The 18291-nt window shown below is 51.5% G+C and overlaps 1 protein-coding gene across 1 annotated transcript; it reads left to right on the forward strand.

Annotated features, from left to right (window-relative positions):
* Nucleotides 1–2232: 2232 nt before the first annotated feature.
* On the forward strand, nucleotides 2233–17250 carry LOC142903464 (melanoma receptor tyrosine-protein kinase-like). Its single transcript, XM_076049119.1, has 27 exons — nucleotides 2233–2398; nucleotides 8656–8807; nucleotides 8903–9110; nucleotides 9224–9358; nucleotides 9457–9525; nucleotides 9650–9768; nucleotides 10110–10251; nucleotides 10425–10538; nucleotides 10626–10752; nucleotides 11535–11608; nucleotides 11688–11778; nucleotides 11868–12079; nucleotides 12168–12300; nucleotides 12389–12479; nucleotides 12706–12863; nucleotides 12968–13000; nucleotides 13115–13259; nucleotides 13422–13544; nucleotides 13649–13747; nucleotides 13848–14033; nucleotides 14297–14452; nucleotides 14554–14629; nucleotides 14742–14888; nucleotides 15223–15320; nucleotides 15445–15600; nucleotides 15687–15780; nucleotides 16023–17250. Exons 1-27 carry the CDS (start codon nucleotides 2308–2310, stop codon nucleotides 16322–16324), a joined length of 3531 nt encoding a protein of 1176 aa, XP_075905234.1. The 5' UTR covers nucleotides 2233–2307; the 3' UTR covers nucleotides 16325–17250.
* Nucleotides 17251–18291: the final 1041 nt, after the last annotated feature.

The raw sequence follows: 18291 nt of genomic DNA on the forward strand, positions 1-18291 counted from the left end.
CAAGACAACTCAGAAATACGGGACAAACTCGGTCCTGTAACGATTCAAACATGAGACTGTTGTGTATTTGAAGGGACGGTTGGTAACCCCAGTCTGCTCACATTCACCATCAATAACTAAAACTTTTTCCGCGGAATTATTTGAATCCATTTGACATTTTTCTTCGGTTGCCTTATAATATTTATGACAAATCATTACAAAGTCAGGACAAAGGCCAGAATCATTCATAATGGATGAGCCTCTTGTTTTTGCTGTTTTATTTTCCACTTTGCCTGCTTCTCCGTCTGTGATCAATCTCTGAGAGCTCCTTAATCCATCAATTTAATCCCACCTGCAAGAGACCCAGTGGATGGAAGGCAGAAAAACAGCCAAAAATCCCAACACCTTGTCGCTGAGTGCAAGTAAATATTGAAATGTTCCAGAATATTTCAGGTGTCGGCTGTTGATTGATAAATTAAAATCTGGAAATCAATAAATGAATCAATCAATCAACGTTGACTGATAATTTACCAGCATTCTAATTTTACACAATTTCTTTAATGACCTCAGTGGAAAAGAAAATAAGTTATTTTAAGGTTTGAAATTTATTTGAATAACACAAAAATTGTCACTTTTATGTGACATTAATTATTTTTTTCTATAATTCTAATGGGGTCACTCATTTCCACCACAATGCGTTCTTTTTGCCATTCATAATTGATAAAAGCACTCTTTTGCTTTGTCCCCCCCTTGTTTACATCAAACCTGCTCCACTCACAGTTTGCTGGTGCAGCAACTGTGAAAGCAAAACAAGCGGCAACAAAAAAACCTTAATGGATTTTCTCACTGGTTTGTGTCTAATAAAAGTGGACGGCCTGTTGCCAGGCAGAAACGGCTGAAGGTTAACGGATCAGAACCGATGGGTGGGAATAAAGTGGCACCAATCAGTCATGCTGTTGGCTTTCCAGTGAAACCACGTGGTAGCTCACTGTGCATTCAGATGACTTACAACGCACCTTAAATGTAACTGGTTGTTTATGTGGACGATTATCACCCTGACGAGAGATTAACAGCGGTGGTTCCATCAGGGGGCGCCACTCACCTGTGCACACCAGCACGTGACGCCAGACAGAGTGTGGAGCATCACCTGGCGTCCCTGATCTCATCTTCAGCGGACGGATTGAAAGAAATACTTGGAGTTCAGCAGCGCAGAGATCTTGTGGAATCTGCGGCTTCAGTCGTGAGCACAGCGGCTCAACATTTCCCTGTAAAACACATTTGCTTTACTGTCATTTCTTTCATTAATCACTCACAACTACAGCAACTATAGCGGAGCTCCACTGGGGGGGATTAAAATTAAAATGATGAATAATAATGGACAAAAATAATCAAGCATGATCTGAAACCAAAGGGGACAAAAAGTAGGAGATCCAAACATTTTATGATCACAGTGTTATTATTTAAGTAACAGTATCAGTGTACTAACCGTGTTTGAAGGGGCCACTTTATTCCTCATTGGCTGGTGTTCAAAACAACGATCCTGAGTAGAGACATTCAAGAGCTACAATACCTCAGCTTTCAGTGTTCATAGATTATTATTATTTTTTAAAAGGACATCACCTTTGATAAGCATGATTTACTTTCACATGCTTCAGACTTTTTCGACCAGGATAAATGACACACACTTTATTACACCGAGGTAATAAAGAGTGTCATCAGCTATCAGTGGTTCCAGCTGAGTGGGGAGACGTTGTTCTGACACAATTAACGTCAGGAATTAATCTTCAACTCTTCAGTCAAACAGTTGAATATAATAGAAATCAATATAGAATAGAATATACTAGAATTATTATCACATTTAATTGGTTGTGTCATTGTCCTTATTGTTGTCACTGACACACTTGCAACGCGTTTCCAGCCAGTTTAGCCGCGCTGACAGGGTGGGAAGTGGTGCAACACGTCTGAACAAGTCTTCATCGTGGAACCGTGCTGCGTTTCACGGACACGCTTCCGCTCAGAAAAGTGACGTTTTAGCAATGAAAGTCCAACTGATAGCTGACTTTTTCAGACTTGTTCCTGGCACCCAGCGAGGGACGAATTGATTATTCGGCTCAGTGGAGCTGGACTGAACTGAAGAATGGAGCTGGAGCCAGAGGAGGAGGAGGAGGAGGAGGTGTGGAGCTGCAGGGGGAGGAGGCGCACACCTCACCTCCACTGCTCAGTCCTCCAGGTCCCGTCAGTCAGATAGTCAGTCAGTCCGACTGCTGCCCCACTGCTCTTCATGGACACACTCTTATTACGACAAGTCACCGTCGAACAGCCCGAGACATGAAGTTCGGAGGAGCGGCGGCGTCTCTGCTGCCGCTGCTGCTGCTGCTCCGCCGCTGCTGCTGCACCACCACCAACACCGAGAGGAAAGGTAGGAGCGAGCCCCGGCACGGGGCACCCAGGGCGGGGAAGAGTCAGAGGGAGGCCGGTGTAGAGGACCGGGGAGCGAGCGGGCAGGGAGCTTCGGAACTGTGTTAGTTTTGGAGCAAAAGTCATTAATGTAGATAAAAAAAAATCATCCGAGAGTTTGAATAATAATTTAACAAACGTAAAAAAACAAACAACCAACAACTTAAAATGAATACGCATAACGATACGCTTTTAATTTGAAAAGTACCCGGCAGTTCTCACCTTTAATTTGGAGTATTTAATAAAATGACGTACAAAATTATTATTATTATTATTATTATTATTATTATTATTATTATTATTATTATTGTGATTACAGCTTGTTACAGATATCCCATGCTGTATACTGGTCTCATTGGACATGAATGAAATCAGTGAGTATAAAGGGCGGTGTGATGACAGAAAGACACTGCCAATAAAGTTTTTGGCATTAACTCCTACATAAGCCATAAACGCTGCATATCTGCATCTCAGCAATCTGCCGCCGCCTTGGTTTCCTTTTTTATTTTAACAGTGATGCAATGGCAGACGAGTGTGCTGAAGAGGTCAACGACCTGCGCTGCTACAACTGGAATTATTAGCACTGAATCTTGGTCAATATTTTTGCCGAATTTGTGTCATTCTGACGTCAAGAAACAGCCCAGATGCATTCTGGAAGTTCTGAGTGACAAGAGAACAACAATCCAGTCTGAAAGAATGGCCTGTGTGTGTGTGTGTGTGTGTATGTGTGTGTGTAACTGAAAACAGCTGACTCGTCTTTGTCTTGGCAACAATCTGATTAGGATGAAATGTTGCGACTGTCCTGCTCGTGAATAGACTGTTGTTGTGTGTTTACACGCTCAGCGCAGCAGGACCGACAGCTGGATGTGTCGGGGTCGAAGGTCAACCAGAATCCTCTGGGAGAAGGTTGTGAAGGCTCCTGGCCAGGACCCTGCAGCTCCACAGTGAGGCTGGAGAAGGTCTGAGGGAGGTGGAAGGAGCTCCTTCAGTCGGGGTTCCAGGGAGACCTGCTGCTGGCCAGGTGTTGGTGTTGTCCAGATGATGAGGACGTCAGGGAGCAACCTGGTGAAGGTCCAGAGGGCTGAGCTTCTGATTGGTTGACCGGTCAGGACGGCAGCGGGACCTTCACCGCCACTGTTTGTTTGTCCTTTAGTGCATGTTTGTCTGTTTTCCCTGATCTTGAACTTCAGCACAGTGACTGCTTCCAACTGATCTGAGTGTGTGTGTGTGTTTGCGTGTGTGTGTGTGTGTGTGTGTGTGTGTGTGTGTGTGTGTGTGTGTGTGTAACGGCCCTCTCCCCCGACAATGGGAGGGCCGTTGCCACTTGGTCACCATGGCGACGCCGTTCCAAAGCCCACCAGCAGATTTCCGAGTTCAGGACCGAGTCTTTGTGTCGTCGAGCTTTTCAGACGACAAAAAGGAAGAAAACAGCATTCAGAATTCCAACAATTGGATTTTTTTTTATGTTTTGAGAAAAAATATTTGTTGCACTGTTATCTTTTGCAGTCGTTGTTGGCAACAAGTAACAACCACTGCTGGACCTTCATGTCCATGTTGTTGCTGATTGTGCGTCGCTGCTGCTGCTGATGGAAGTTGCTTGTTGCGACCAGAGGCGACGCCAACCTTGGGTTGACCTTCAGGCCTGTTGTCCAGCTAACGAGCCCTAAATTGTGACGATTGGCTGCCTTCTCGGCTGCAACCTGGCGGCTGCAGCGGTGCACCCTGGGGGATTTGGGGCTGCAGCGGTGCACCCTGGGGGATTTTGGCGGCTGGAATGTGAGGAATGTCAATACTCCGGATTAGACCTGCCGTCCTCGCTCGGTGCTAGAAGGTGCACGCTGCCCCTCGAGGAGGAAAACAGATCTGACCTGCGTGTGACTTTAAAGTGCAGTCACTGTGGGGGTCAAAGGTCAGACACAGCTACTGTGCTGCTTGTGTGCTGAAGATGACGAACACGGTTATTGTGACTTGCAGGAAATGATTCACTCAGTTATCGGTCCTGTAACGATCACAGTGCTTCTGTTTCACTGCAGCGGCGCACCCAACAGCTTTACACTGGAAAGATGTTTGTTCAGTGACAACATCAAATTCTCATTTGGATTAATATCCAGCTCTGACCTGGAACAGAGGTGTGTAGGTGTCTACCTTTCATCATCTGTTGGTTCCCACTTCCTGTCGGTTGCCATTGTCCAGCAGCGGCACCGGGTCCGAGCGAGCGGGTGGCGGGGACTTCTTCTCAGCCAATCCGTCCGGGGGGTGGGGGGTGTGGCCTCCAGCCGGGGTGGGCGGTGTCAAGGTGTCGAGGCAGCCGTTGGAATTTTCCTCCGCTGACGACACGGAGTGCCTTCTCTTCTGAGAGACAAGCAGAGTCTCGCTCTGACCTGCAGACACACACACACACGCACACACACACACACACACACACACACACACACAGATTTCACATGTAGAAAGCAATTTTCTCCAGATTTTGACACGAGCGTGACTAATGAATGAGCCTCCTGACTCAAAGAGTTTTATCCACGTGGCCTCAGTGTGTGTGTGTGTGTGTGTGTGTGTGTGTGTGTGTGTGGTCACGGGAAAAGTTTCACACTGAAAAACAAACCTCCTCCACAAAATGTTTTCATTTTATCTGCAGCAGTTGCAGGTTTTTGTGACATTTGTGCAGGACGAGTCCTGGTTGTTCTCACAGGGAGTCAGTGTTTCCCAGCAGTGTGTTACATTCCAGGAGTGTGTGTGTGTGTGTGTGTGTGTGTGTGTGTGTGTGTGTGTATTCAGAGGGTTACAGACGGACAAGGCCACCGTGTTGCAGCGCCCCGTCTCAGCGTCCCGCCTCTCAGCTCCTCCCTGATGTTCCGGCTGCTGTGTTGATTCATGTTTTCATTTTAAATTGACGTTTAAGTGATCAATAAAAACACTTTAGCGAACGCTAAACGCTTCATCGAGTGCATCATTGGCCCCGGCCATGTGTTGCTGCAGGCAAGGTGACTCCCCTGGTCTATAGCGTTCAAGCACTGATTTACACCTCAGTGAATCAAAACTGGGGCGGCGGCGATGGCGGCGAGGATGAGGAGGGGGGAGGAGGACGTCTCAGATCACAGATTAGGTGAAAGTTATTCGTCCTGCCAGATCAAAGAGTTTGGAAAGTCTAGAATTTTTCCAAATAAAAGGGTGTGTGAGGGTGTGAATTTGAACCTTCAGTGATTTACTGCTGGAGATTATGGCTGAAAAGCACAATGACCTCATTTTCTTATCAGTTCATGTCCACAGTCTGATTGTTGTCGCACCTATTGGATCATTAGATAAATAAAGACAATCTAAATACAAAAAGATATGAATTACAACACTTAGAGAGCAGCGTTTGGACACCCACACACACACCCACACACACACACACTTCCCCTGTGGCTGCGTGAACAGGTCCGTGTGTGTTATCTCCCGCCGGATCGCTGCTGGGTTGTGAAAGCTGCTGCGCTCTGATTGGCTGCCACGGCACAAACATTTGTCTTCATCGCCCTCGAGTCTCTCAGATGGGAACAAAACAAACGTAACGAGTTGCGACAGATGGGAACGTCTCTCTGCCTCTCTGTCAGGGACCTTCAGGTTCACCTGGTGGTGGTTTGCAGCGACACTCACAGATCCACTTCCTGCATCCGGTCCCAGGAGAGACGAGCTCTTCGTTAGGTGTGGCGCCATGTTCCAAATGATGGCGTATCACAGTGTATTTGCTGTCATGTGCAATATTCTTCACAGTATTGGTCACCCCCATCTACCTCCTGATAGGATATGATATTGCGTATCATGATACTTGGCTGGGACGGTATTGCGATATTGAATTCTGTGATATCTGGTCTGTGAGCTGGTGGATGAACCTGGAGCTGCTGCTGCTGCTGCTGCCTGAGGCTGCAGGCCCCTCTGGAACCTCCTGGAATTGATTCATCTCAGACCAAAAACACCTGAATGTGTGTGCTTTGTTGAGCCTTGAATCACACACAAGATTTGCTCTTTATTGATTTTTTTATTAGTTTTTTTTTTTCCCCAAACTTGATGTTTTTATCGACCCATTTTCAGGAACCTGATCCAATCAGAAAACAGGTCAGCGTGGCTCTGCCTGAATGATCCTTGTGTGTGTGTGTGTGTGTGTGTGTGTGTGTGTGTGTGTCATCTGTGAGACATATGAGTGCGTTACCAAACCTCCACTGAAACAGACAGAGCTGCTCTGCTTGGTTTCTTTCAAGCCAGGTTGCCAGGTTTGGACTTGCTCCCACCTTCACAGCTGACTGCAGGAGAATCAGAGTTCAACTCCGGAGCTCTGCAGCAGGTTCCGAGCTTCAGGAAGCAGCAGAGTTTCCGCACTTTGACTTGTTGCTGTTCACTCGAGGTGAAGCGAGTGAGGAGGTCGAACGGCTGATCAGATCAATAGTTCTCAGTTCTGCCCTGAAAGATAGCAACACACACACACACACACACACACACACACACACACACACACACACACACACACACACACACACACACACAGATCGGACAGATCAAACCTGTTCCTCAATAAACACCACTTTGTGTGAGTGTGTGTGTACATGCACTTGTGTAAATGTGAACTTGTGCATTGTCAGACACAGATTATTTCATTAGTCAGTGTTGACTTTGGCTCTGCAGTGGCTGCTGCAGCGGACAGCAGCTGTTCTTGCTTCTTTTAAATCATGCATTTAAAGGGACACTGCACATTATTGCACGCTTTTGCATATAAACCTTGCCAGGTTCTAACCGATGGCCCGACCCGAACCCGGGCTGTGGCCGGAGGTCCAATTGTCCTCCAGCTGCTGTTGTGTTGGAGTGATGGGGGGGGGCGGGGGGAGAGGGCAGGAAAGAGGAGACCCTAGGGGAGAGGTCGGCTCTCAACCAATCAGAGAGCAGCAGGGAGAAGCATCAGGCCACAGCTGTGTTGTCTCAGTGACATCACAGCGGGGCGCCCGGCCCGCCAATAGGAATGCACCAGGGAGACCCTGACAGGACCTACAGTGAGGCTGACTGACTGATGGCCAGAAAGGAAGTGAGAGAGGAGATTCATCAAGAACCTAGTCCTGGTCCTGGTTTTAGTCGTAATCCTAGTCCTTGTCTTGGTTCTGGTCCTAGTCGCAGTCCTAGTCCTAGTCCTGGTCCTAGTCCTGGTCCTGGTCCTAGTCCTGGTCATAGTAATTGTGCTGGTCCTGGACCTGATTCTGATCCTGTTCCTGGTCCTTTCATGGTCCTTGTCCTAGTCCTAGTCCTGTTGCTGGTGCTGGCTCTGATAATAATCCTAGTCCTAGTCCTAGTCCTGGTCCTGGTCCTAGTCCTGGTCCTAGTCATGGTGCTGGTCCTGGACCTGATTATGATCCTGTTCCTGTTCCTGTTCCTGTTCCTAGTCCTAGTCTTAGGCCTGGTCCTGGTCATAGTGATGCTTCTGATCCTTTCTTTGTTCTTTCCTGCATGAGCAGGAAATGAGGTTATGAGCGCTGAGACGTCTCTGGGCGGATTCCGGGTTTTCCTCTCGTGACAAAACTGTCATGTGACCTTCTGGAATAGGAAATCGTTTTCCGGTCCCAAATCCAGAGGAGACAGTGTCAACACTGAGCAGGTTGCTTCACTGTCTTGACCAGCAAACATGAACATTGTCTAATAAACAGTAATAAAACTAGCAGGTGAGCAGACAGGAAGTGGGTGAGACCGTGTGATAGGTGGAATGCTGCGGGGCCATAGGTCGCCGCCCTCTCCTTGGCGTGCACAGCGTCACCGGCCGAACCCGTCAGCTCTCATTCCTCAGGCCGACCGTCCTGACACACCTGCTGCTGCTCCGCACTGCTTCACCTGGAAACATCGCTCACCGTGGCACTGCCTGGTGGGCCGTCGCCCTCTCTGCCAGCTGGCGTGGAGCCTGTCAGCTGCCCAGTGACAGGCTGGGGGCGCTGATCACACCGCAACTCAGTGCTGCTGCTGCTAGGGAGCGGGCAGGGCTAACAGGCAGTACTCTCACCTACCAGCAGGGAGAACAATGGTCATTTGGTTAAAAGAAATACATTAAAATCATTAAAATTAATATTTTTACCTGGTCGTCAATAGTTTCTCATTCATTCATTCCCACAGAGGAATATGGAGATCAGCTCCATCTACTGGCTGTCGGAAGAACTGCACCACTTGCACCCTAACCAATCTCTCTGTGTGTGCGTGTGCGTGTGTCAGTGTGCCTGGGGACCCACAACAAGTTTTCCATGGTTGGAGGCAAAGACACCCACTATGAGAGCATGGTGAGGATGTACTCCAACTGCTCGGTGGTGCTGGAGAACCTGGAGGTGACCCACACCCTGGAGAACCACGACCTCAGCTTCCTGCAGGTCCGTCTGTCCGTCTGCCTGTCTGTCTGTCTGTCTGTCCATCCATCCCTCTGTCAGAGACGCTCCTCCTCATCCTCCTCCTCCTCCTCTCTCAGTCCATCCAGGAGGTGGGTGGCTACGTGCTGATCGCTCTGAATGACGGCTCCCGGGTTCCGCTGGTCAACCTGCGGCTGATCCGGGGTCAGAACCTGTACGAGGGTCAGTTCGCCCTGCTGGTCCTGTCCAACTACTACCGCAACCACTCGTCCCCAACACTCGACTACAGCGGAGGGTTGCGGGAGCTGCAGCTCAGCAGTCTGACCGGTACACACACACACACACACACACACACACACACACACACACAGGAAGTAGACTGCCCCTTCCTCGTCCAGACCTTCTGTCTGTGTTTATTGGTTTGCTTTGTTTCTTGTCAGAGATCCTGAGAGGCGGAGTGAAGATCTCCCACAATCCCTTTCTGTGTAACGTGGACTCCATCCAGTGGTTGGACATCGTGGACAAAGACAGCAACTCCAGCCTGCTCATCAAGAACGACAACTTCACACATACATGTGCGTACGACGAAGAAGCAAGGGAGGAGGGTCAACTGGACCGCCTCACTCAGTGTGTGTGTGTGTGTGTGTGTGTGTGTGTGTGTGTGTGTCTGCAGGTGACAAGTGTGACCAGACGTGTATGAACAACTCCTGCTGGGCTCCTGGACCAGAACACTGCCAGACATGTCAGCTCACCTTTAATAAATATATATACACACACACATATATATATATATATGTATACATATATACATATTATAATAAGGTTGACAAGGTCATGTGACACTCTCTCTCTCTCTGTCTGTGCAGACACCAAGCTGCAGTGTGCTGACCAGTGCAGCCGGCGTTGCCGGGGGCCCAGACCCAGCGACTGCTGCAATGCCCACTGCGCAGCAGGCTGCACCGGACCACTGGCCACCGACTGCCTGGTCAGTCTCTCTCTCTCACTCACACACACACACACACACACACACACACACACACACACACACACACACACACACACACACACACACACACACACACACACACACGCTGCATGGTGCTGTGCATTTAATTTAAGCTGCATTCAGCCACACTTCAATACCACACCTCCCACGATGCATCCTGCCACACACAGAGCGCCGCCCGCTAGACAGATGATCAGTTGACTTGACTTGAGTCAATTGATTCACCGTGTCAGATCCACTTGGAGGAAAAAAAACCTCTGCCTAGTGGCCAGAGGTTGTAATGACAGGACGCAGCCTCGAGCCCTGTGCTTCCTCTGCAGGCCTGCAGGGACTTCAACGACGACGGCACCTGCAAGGACACCTGTCCTCCACTCACGCTGTACGACCGCAAGATCCACCAGTTGGTCAGCAACCCCAACGCCAAGTTCACCTACGGCGCCACCTGTGTCAAGGCCTGTCCACGTAGGAACTCCTCCTCCTTCCCCTCGGCCTTCTTCTCTTCTTCTTCTTCTACTACTACAATTTCTACTTCTTCTTCTTCTTGTCCTCCTCAGTCTGCACTATGTAACTGTTTTTTCCACCTGTCTTCTCCCTTAAACACTGATGACCTTTGACCTCCCGGGACCTTCCCTCAGATAACTACGTGGTGACGGGCGGCTCGTGCGTCCGTGCCTGCGGTGGCGGCTTCCACGAGGTGGAGGAGAACGGCGTCCACCGCTGCAAGGAGTGTGAGGGACCATGTCCCAAAGGTAGGCAGCAGGTGACGGAGGTGACGGAGGTGACGGAGGTGCGCCTGGATCAGTGCACTCTGACGGCTCCACTGTCTCTCTCTGCAGCCTGCGACGGCCTGGGTGTGGGCGCCCTGGTCAACACCATCGCCATCAACGCCTCCAACATCGAGTTGTTCAGGAACTGCACCAAGATCAACGGGGACATCTCCATCCTGGGGATCTCCTTCAAAGGGTGAGGCTGTCTTGTTTTTTGGTCTTATCATTGCAGCAAACTTGACTGCCCTGCCTGGGTGACAATGGAGCGACATGTTATTGGCTACTCTTCCACACTTGCTTTTCTTGGATCATGGATCGAGGCTCATTTCCAACTTATATAACATTGCACTGGACCTCAGATGCACATCTACAGACAAACTCAAAGCAGCATGGGAGGAAGACCACGTTTCTTTTCTCTCCAAAGGCCCCTGGTCTTTTCTTTTTCTCTTCTTCTTCCTCAGCTGTTACTTATTGAGTGCAGGTCAGTGCTGTCATAATACACTGGCAGTGGAGAGGGGGTTGGTTTACAGGAGGGAGATGGCAGGTTATACAGTATTTGTTGTTACCTGTATTACCATGCGTTAAACTTGTAGTTCTTCCAGTTCTTCGGACTGATACATGCCGTATAAATCTCTTTTTTTTATTGTGACTTGGATTTAATGACATTGCCCTTGGTTTTTTATCGATGTTTATGTTTATATCCTCTGCATATACATGTGTATATATCCTGCCACACCCCTGTAATGACCTGTTAATTGCATTGTCTGTCATAATCTGCTGCTGCTGCTGGGAGCTCCTCCCACTGAAGACCTGGTCCTTCAGACCAGATGTTGGTCCTGCACCTTCAGCCTGAGCTCCTCAGAGAGCTTGACCAGGTTCTTAAACAGGTTCATGAACAGGTCCTTGACTAGGTTCTTGACCAGTTTCCTGACCAGGTCTCTGACTAGGTTCTTGACCAGGCTCCTGACTCTCCTCCAGGGACGCCCACTACAAGATTCCTCCCATGGACCCGGCCAAGCTGGACTACTTCAGAACGGTGAAGGAGATAACAGGTAGGCAGGGAGTTCCGATCCAGCTGGAATCATCTGCAGGGTTTCTCTGGGTGCTGATGTTCTCCTCCTCCTCCTGCAGGCTTCCTGCTCATCCAGGCGTGGCCCGCCAACCAAACCTCTCTGTCGGAGTTCGAGAACCTGCAGATAATCAGAGGCAGAACGACCCACTTGTGAGTTTACCTCCAGCAGAGACATCTCAGGCTGGTGGTGGTCATGTGACCTCTGACCTCCCGCCTCTCTCTCTCTCTCTCCTCTGCAGTCACTTCAGCTTGGTAGTGGTGAACGCTAACCACCTGCACTGGCTGGGCCTGCGCTCGCTGCGGGAGGTGAGTGCTGGCCAGGTGCTGATCAAGAACAACCCTCAGCTCTGCTACCTGCACCAGCAGCAGCCGCAGCAGCCGTGGACCCGCCTCTTCCACTCCAGCAGCCAGGAGGTCAAGATGGCCAACAATGGGCCGCCGGAGGTCTGCGGTCAGTAGCTCCGCCCACCATCCTCACCTGGTGACATGGTGGGTGGAGCCTGAGCCTGATCCTCCTGCTGTGTCTTTGCCTCCTGCAGAGCTGCAGAATCGGACCTGCGACCCAGAATGCACCGAGCTGGGCTGCTGGGGCCCGGGGCCCAGCCTGTGTGTGGGCTGCCGCCACTTCAGCCGTAGGGGGCGCTGTGTGGCCGCCTGCAACCTGCTGCAGGGGTGAGGAGAGCCGACGCCCCCTCCGCACCTTGGTGACGCTCGTTAGTGGCGCTCAAAGGAAGCTTCTTCTTCTTCTTCTTCTTCCCAGGGAGCCCAGGGAGGCGGAGCTGAACGGCAGCTGCCTGGAGTGTCACCAGGAGTGTCAGGTGCTGGAGGACGGCCCCACCTGCAGAGGCCCAGTCAGTACCACCACCACCTTCATCAGTAGCACTAGAACCTTCATTTATGCCATCAGAACCTTTATCAGTACCACTGCAATATTCATCAGTACCCCAAGAACCTTTAGCAGTACCACTGGAACAACCACAACCTTCATCAGTACCACCTGAACCATTTTCAGTAGCAGTATCAATTATTGAAAGAGGGACAGAAGTAATTGGACACTGACACCACCCTCCGCTGCAGGGTCCAGACCAGTGTTCCCAGTGCGCCCACTACCAGGACGGCCCCCACTGTGTGACCCGCTGCCCCCACGGCGTGCTGGGCGACAGTGGCGCCCTCATCTGGAAGTACCCCAACGGGACATGCCAGTGCCAGCCCTGCCACCAGAACTGCACCCAGGGGTGAGAGGGCGGGCGGGTGGGAGGGGACAGGTGTCCTGGGTCCCTCGGAGGGAACAGGAAGTGTTGCTAACTCTGTGTGTGTGTGTGTGTGTGTGTGTGTGCAGGTGTTCCGGTCCAGGACTGTCTGGATGTTCTGGGTAAATCTCCTCATCAGTCTGTGATTTGGACGGCAGAAATAAAAGGCAGCAAATCTGATTGGTCGCATCTCCCATCTGTCTGTCTGTGTGTCTCTGTGTCTGTCTGTCTGTCAGCTCCTCTACTCACTCAGTGGCGGCGATGGCGGTGGTGGGGGGGCTGCTGGCTGCCGTGGTGGCCTCGCTGGTCCTCTTCGTCCTACTGCGGCGGCGGCGCATCAGGAGGAAGCGGACATTGCGGCGCCTCCTGCAGGAGAGAGAGGTGGGTGGAAGGGTGGGTGAGTGGGTGGGGCCCCCGCAGCAGCCGGCCAATCGAAGGGCTTCAGCCCGTTTAACTGAGAGGTTGTGGGTTTGAGACTGTGGAGGCAGGGTTATGGTCAGAGGGGGCTCTCAACACCTTCCTGTCACCCTCCTGTGTGTCCAGCTGGTGGAGCCACTGACCCCTAGTGGCGAAGCCCCCAACCAGGCGCTGTTGAGGATCCTGAAGGAGACGGAGCTGAAGAAGGTGCGAGTTCTCGGATCCGGGGCCTTTGGCACCGTCTTCAAGGTGAGCCCGCCCACTTACTTCCTATGGAGCCCCCCCCCTCATCCATCCATCCATCCATCCATCCATCCATCCATCCATCCATGGTCCTTGTGCCTGTTCCCCAGGGTGTGTGGACCCCTGAGGGGGAGACGGTGAGGATCCCAGTGGCCATCAAGGTGCTGCGAGAAGCCACATCGCAGAAGGCCAACAAGGAAGTTCTGGACGTGAGGAAGCTCCGCCTCCTTCCAACACACACTGTTGAAAACCACCCCGGGTTAGTCAACCAGTGTGTGTGTGTGTGTGTGTGTGTGTGTGTGTGTGCAGGAGGCCTATGTGATGGCCAGCGTGGACCACCCTCACGTCTGCCCCCTGCTGGGCATCTGCCTGACCTCCTCGGTGCAGCTGGTCACTCAGCTGATGCCCTTCGGCTGCCTGCTGGACTACGTCCGCCACCACCGCCACGCCATCGGCGCCCAGTGGCTCCTCAACTGGTGCGTCCAGATCGCCAAGGTGAGTCCCGAGGGGGGAGGTGGAAGAGGGGGGTGAGGAAGAAGGAGGAGGAGTACGAGGAGGAAGTGGTGGGGGAGGAAATGGAGCAGGAGGAGGAGGAGGGGTCCGCAGGGGTGGAGGGGAAGGGGGAAGAGGAGGAGGAGGAGGAGGAAGTTGCTGAGAGCCAGAGCCAGAGGCTGGAGGTGGATTAATCCTGCTGAGGCTCGTTAGTCGATCACTGGAGGACCACCTGACCTTCACAGTGTGTGTGTGTGTGCCTGCAGGGCATGAGCTACCTGGAAGAGCGCCACCTGGTGCACCGTGACCTGGCAGCCAGGAATGTGCTGGTGAAGAGCCCCAACCACGTCAAGATTACCGACTTTGGCCTCTCCAAGCTGCTGACGGCCAATGAAACAGCGTATCAGGCTGACGGAGGGAAGGTAGGTTTGTCTGTCTGTCAGTCTGTCTGTCGAGGACCTCTTGGACCTCCTCCCACTGTCTGGGTGCTCCTGACTCTCCTCCACCTTGCTGCTCCTCTCAGGTTCCCATCAAGTGGATGGCCCTGGAGTCCATCCTGCAGTGGACCTACACCCACCAGAGTGACGTGTGGAGTTACGGTGAGCAGTGACCTCCTCAGACAGGAGCCTGCAGCCGCTCTCCTGGGCTCAGACACACAGCTGGTCCTTCCGGTCCTTCAGATTTTCTGACCACTTTCTGCTGCTGCTGCAGGTGTGACGGTGTGGGAGCTGATGACCTTCGGCTCCAAGCCGTACGACGGCATCCCGGCCAGCGAGATCTCCACCGTCCTGGAGAGAGGAGAGCGACTGCCGCAGCCACCCATCTGCACCATCGACGTCTACATGATCATGGTCAAATGTAGGGAGGTGTTCAGATGTTTAGCCAGCTGTCCCCCATGCACTGTGGAGGAGAAGGAGCAGCTGCAGTTTGGTGTGAAGGAAGCTCAGGATCTTCTCCTCCTCCTCTTCATTCTCCTCCTCCTTTCCCCCTTTTCTTTCCCCCCTCCTCTTCACTTCCCTTCTCTGCTCCTTTTCTTCCTCCCGCTCTTCCCTAACACCTCTTTATCTCCTCACTGCCTTCTCCCCCTCCTCCTCTTTTCCCCCCCAACACTTCTTTACCTCCTCCTCCTCCTCCTCTTCAACTTTCTCCTGTTCCTCCTCTTAATCTCATCCTCCCCCTCCTCCTCCTCCAGGTTGGATGATTGATCCGTCCAGTCGTCCCACCTTCAGAGAGTTGACCACAGAGTTTTCCAAGCTGGCCAGAGATCCATCCAGATACCTGGTGATACAGGTAGGGGGTTTGGAGTGTGTGTGTGTGGGGTGTAAAGGGTTGGGAGTGGTGTGTGTGTGTGTGTGTGGGGGGGGGTATTCAGACAGAAAGACCCTCCTCATGAGCTGTGCCCCCCCCCACCCAGGGTGACCTCCCCAGCCCCACCGACAGCCGCTTCTTCTCCCGCCTGCTGAGCTCTGATGACCTGGGCGACGTGCTGGACGCCGACGAGTACCTGCGGCCCGACAAGGAGCTGGAGGAGCAGCGGTGCCAGCAGGAGCAGCAGCACGCCAGACACATGGTGAGCAGCTGCAACCGCCCACTCAGGCCACGCCCACTCAGGCCACGCCCACCCCTCACCTCCATTTCCCCTCTGGTTTCCTCCAGAACGGGCGTCCGGTCCGGGAGAACAGCGTGGCTCTGCGCTACATCTCCGACCCCACCAACAACAACCAGCTGGAGACGGAGGCCTGCAGCCACGGTACACACTGGCAGTACTGCCAGTACTTTAAATTGTACTTTAAATGACACAAATACTCCAAAAACGACATGCTAGACAGATACATGATCCTGATTAGGAGTATCAATAAAAGAGGATGACTAAACAGACAATGAGGTTCGTCTGCCTCTGACCTCTGACCTCCTCCAGCTCACCTGGCCAGACTAAAGAACCCAGGACGTTGTTGTTGTCGTTGTTGGACTCGTTGTTATCTCTCTCTTCAGAATACATGAACCAGGAGTTCGAGGGGTCAGAGGTCGCCAACGGTCACTATGAGGATCTGAGCCTCCGCTCCGGCCCCTCCACCCTGTACCAGTGGTGGGGTCCCGGCAGGGGTCCGGAGTACCTCAACACGGTGGGCGGCGACAGCCTGGATAACCCCCACTACCAGGACACCTTCCTGCCTCAGGCCACGCCCCCCGGCGCCACAGCCACACCCACAGGGAACAATGGGCTGTTCCTGCCGGCGGCGGAGAACCTGGAGTACCTGGGACTGAGCGCCGCACTGCACGCCCCTGTCCGCTAGGGGGCAGCAGCAGCTGCAGGAGGAACCGTGAAGCTCCCCTGTGGACTTGTTTTGGTTTTTTGCAGCTTTTCACAGTTTTACTTTTGGACGGAGGACCTGCAGGTGGAGCTGCACCTGCAGGGTGTTGCTCAGCGGAACTGAGGCAGCAGCAGCAGCGGCAGTTCTACTGAGGGTTAAAACTCAGAAGCACCGACCTCCGAGCATTGTCTCAACCTTGTCCTTCTAAAGGCTGCAGCTCCGCATCTGAACCACAGGAGAAGAAGAAGTAGAAGAAAAAGAAGAAGAAGAAGGAGGAGGAGGAGAAGAAGAAGTTCCTTTGACTGTAGAACCTGTTGATGGTCCAGCAGACAGTGACTATCTCACTGCAGGAACATCAACCACGTGGGACAGACAGGACTCCCCCCTTCCACCTTGGCAGCACCTGCACACACCTCAGCGATGACCTTATGACCTTGTGCACAGCTGCATGCGGACACTGTGACACTGTTTTGTATTGGAGCCGCAGCCCTGGTTCGTCCTCCAGTTGTGTTGTTGTTGTTTTAACGTGACTTCCTGGCGGCGGTTCAGAGCTCCTGATTGGCCAGTGGGAGGAGCCTCCAGTCCCAGTATGGAAACAACAGCCAAGCGTGTCCTCAGGAGCAGCGTTTGATATGATGACTTAATGTCTGATTCAGGAAGACATTCATTTTTATGTCTGGAATGAAACTGGAACAGTCCTGATGTTTAGATGGAATGGAAAAGCTTCACTTTCGTCACATTGATCACTTTGTCTTACATTTCAGACACAGTGTTCTGAGTTCATAGAGACAATTTTTCTTGTCGCTGTTGCTGTAGAAATAGAAATGTTCTTCTGCACTAAAAAAAACACACAGAGTGTATGTTACAGTCACACTTCTGACACCTCAAATTAAATGTTTTTGTGAGCAGTCATAGCCAAGCATCTTCATTTCAATCAGCCCTGCAGTGTCACGTGACTTCCTGTTAGTGGAGGAGCAGCTGCCGGGTGAAGGTGAGTAGCAGGTGAGTCCTCACAGATCGAAGAAAACCCATTAAATCTAAACAAGACAGCACAAGAAGGCAGCAGGTCCCGAACACTGAGGAGCTGCATTGGGCCTGTAGCTTTGGCTCCATCTAGTGGTGGAGAGCGGTAGGTCCACGCCAGGAAGCTTTGAGTTCTGACCGTGAAAGAGACCAGTCAGAACCTGTAGTTTTGGCACCATCTAGTGGTAGAAGCCGAGGATCTCGCATGGACTCCTGGTTTCTACCGCTAGATGGTGCCAATGCTGGAGGACGTGAGCAGCACCTCAGTGATCAGACCAGCCGCTCTCTGTCTAACTGATGCTGGAACACACGAACACAAACTTCCCTCAATTATGCAGTTACTCAATCCGTACGTGTGTGAGTGTGTGTGTGTGTGTGTGTGCAAGTCAGACATACGTGTCAGCCAGCCAGTTGTGTGGTTGACCAGTCTGAGGTTCCTGTTCCTGCTGTTCCTGCGTCTCCACTTTCAGGCTTTTCTTCATCAGCAGCACGTCATCAGGCATTGCTGTGGGGTTTTTGGTGCTGTGACACCAGCATGTATTTTAAACTTAATCTCAGTCTCTGCAGTTTCAAAGGAAAGAGGGTTAGAAGAGTCATTCAAAATGATTACTAAAATATCTATCCATCTATTTTCAATACCTGCTTCTTCCTGAACTCAGGTTTGCAGGGGAATTACTAAAATATATCTATAATAATTATCAATTACAACTTCAGAGTCATTTCATGCTGATTCCGCTTCAATAAACTCACATTTTAACACGGAAAACAAAGAAGAAAGGCCAATCAAATGCCGATTCACAGTGTTGAGTTAATGGTGATGAGCCGCAGCTGCTGCTTCCGTGTTGGCTTCCTCCTGTCCACCACTTCCTGACTCACTGCAGCAGGTCTAACCATAGATATATATAAACACTAGATGACTCGAGGCG

The sequence above is a fragment of the Nelusetta ayraudi genome, unplaced genomic scaffold, assembly GCF_046127955.1.
Source record: "Nelusetta ayraudi isolate G7.1 ecotype Tasmania unplaced genomic scaffold, CSIRO-AGI_Nayr_v1 ptg000110l, whole genome shotgun sequence".
In the NCBI taxonomy this organism is placed as follows: Eukaryota; Metazoa; Chordata; class Actinopteri; order Tetraodontiformes; family Monacanthidae; genus Nelusetta; species Nelusetta ayraudi.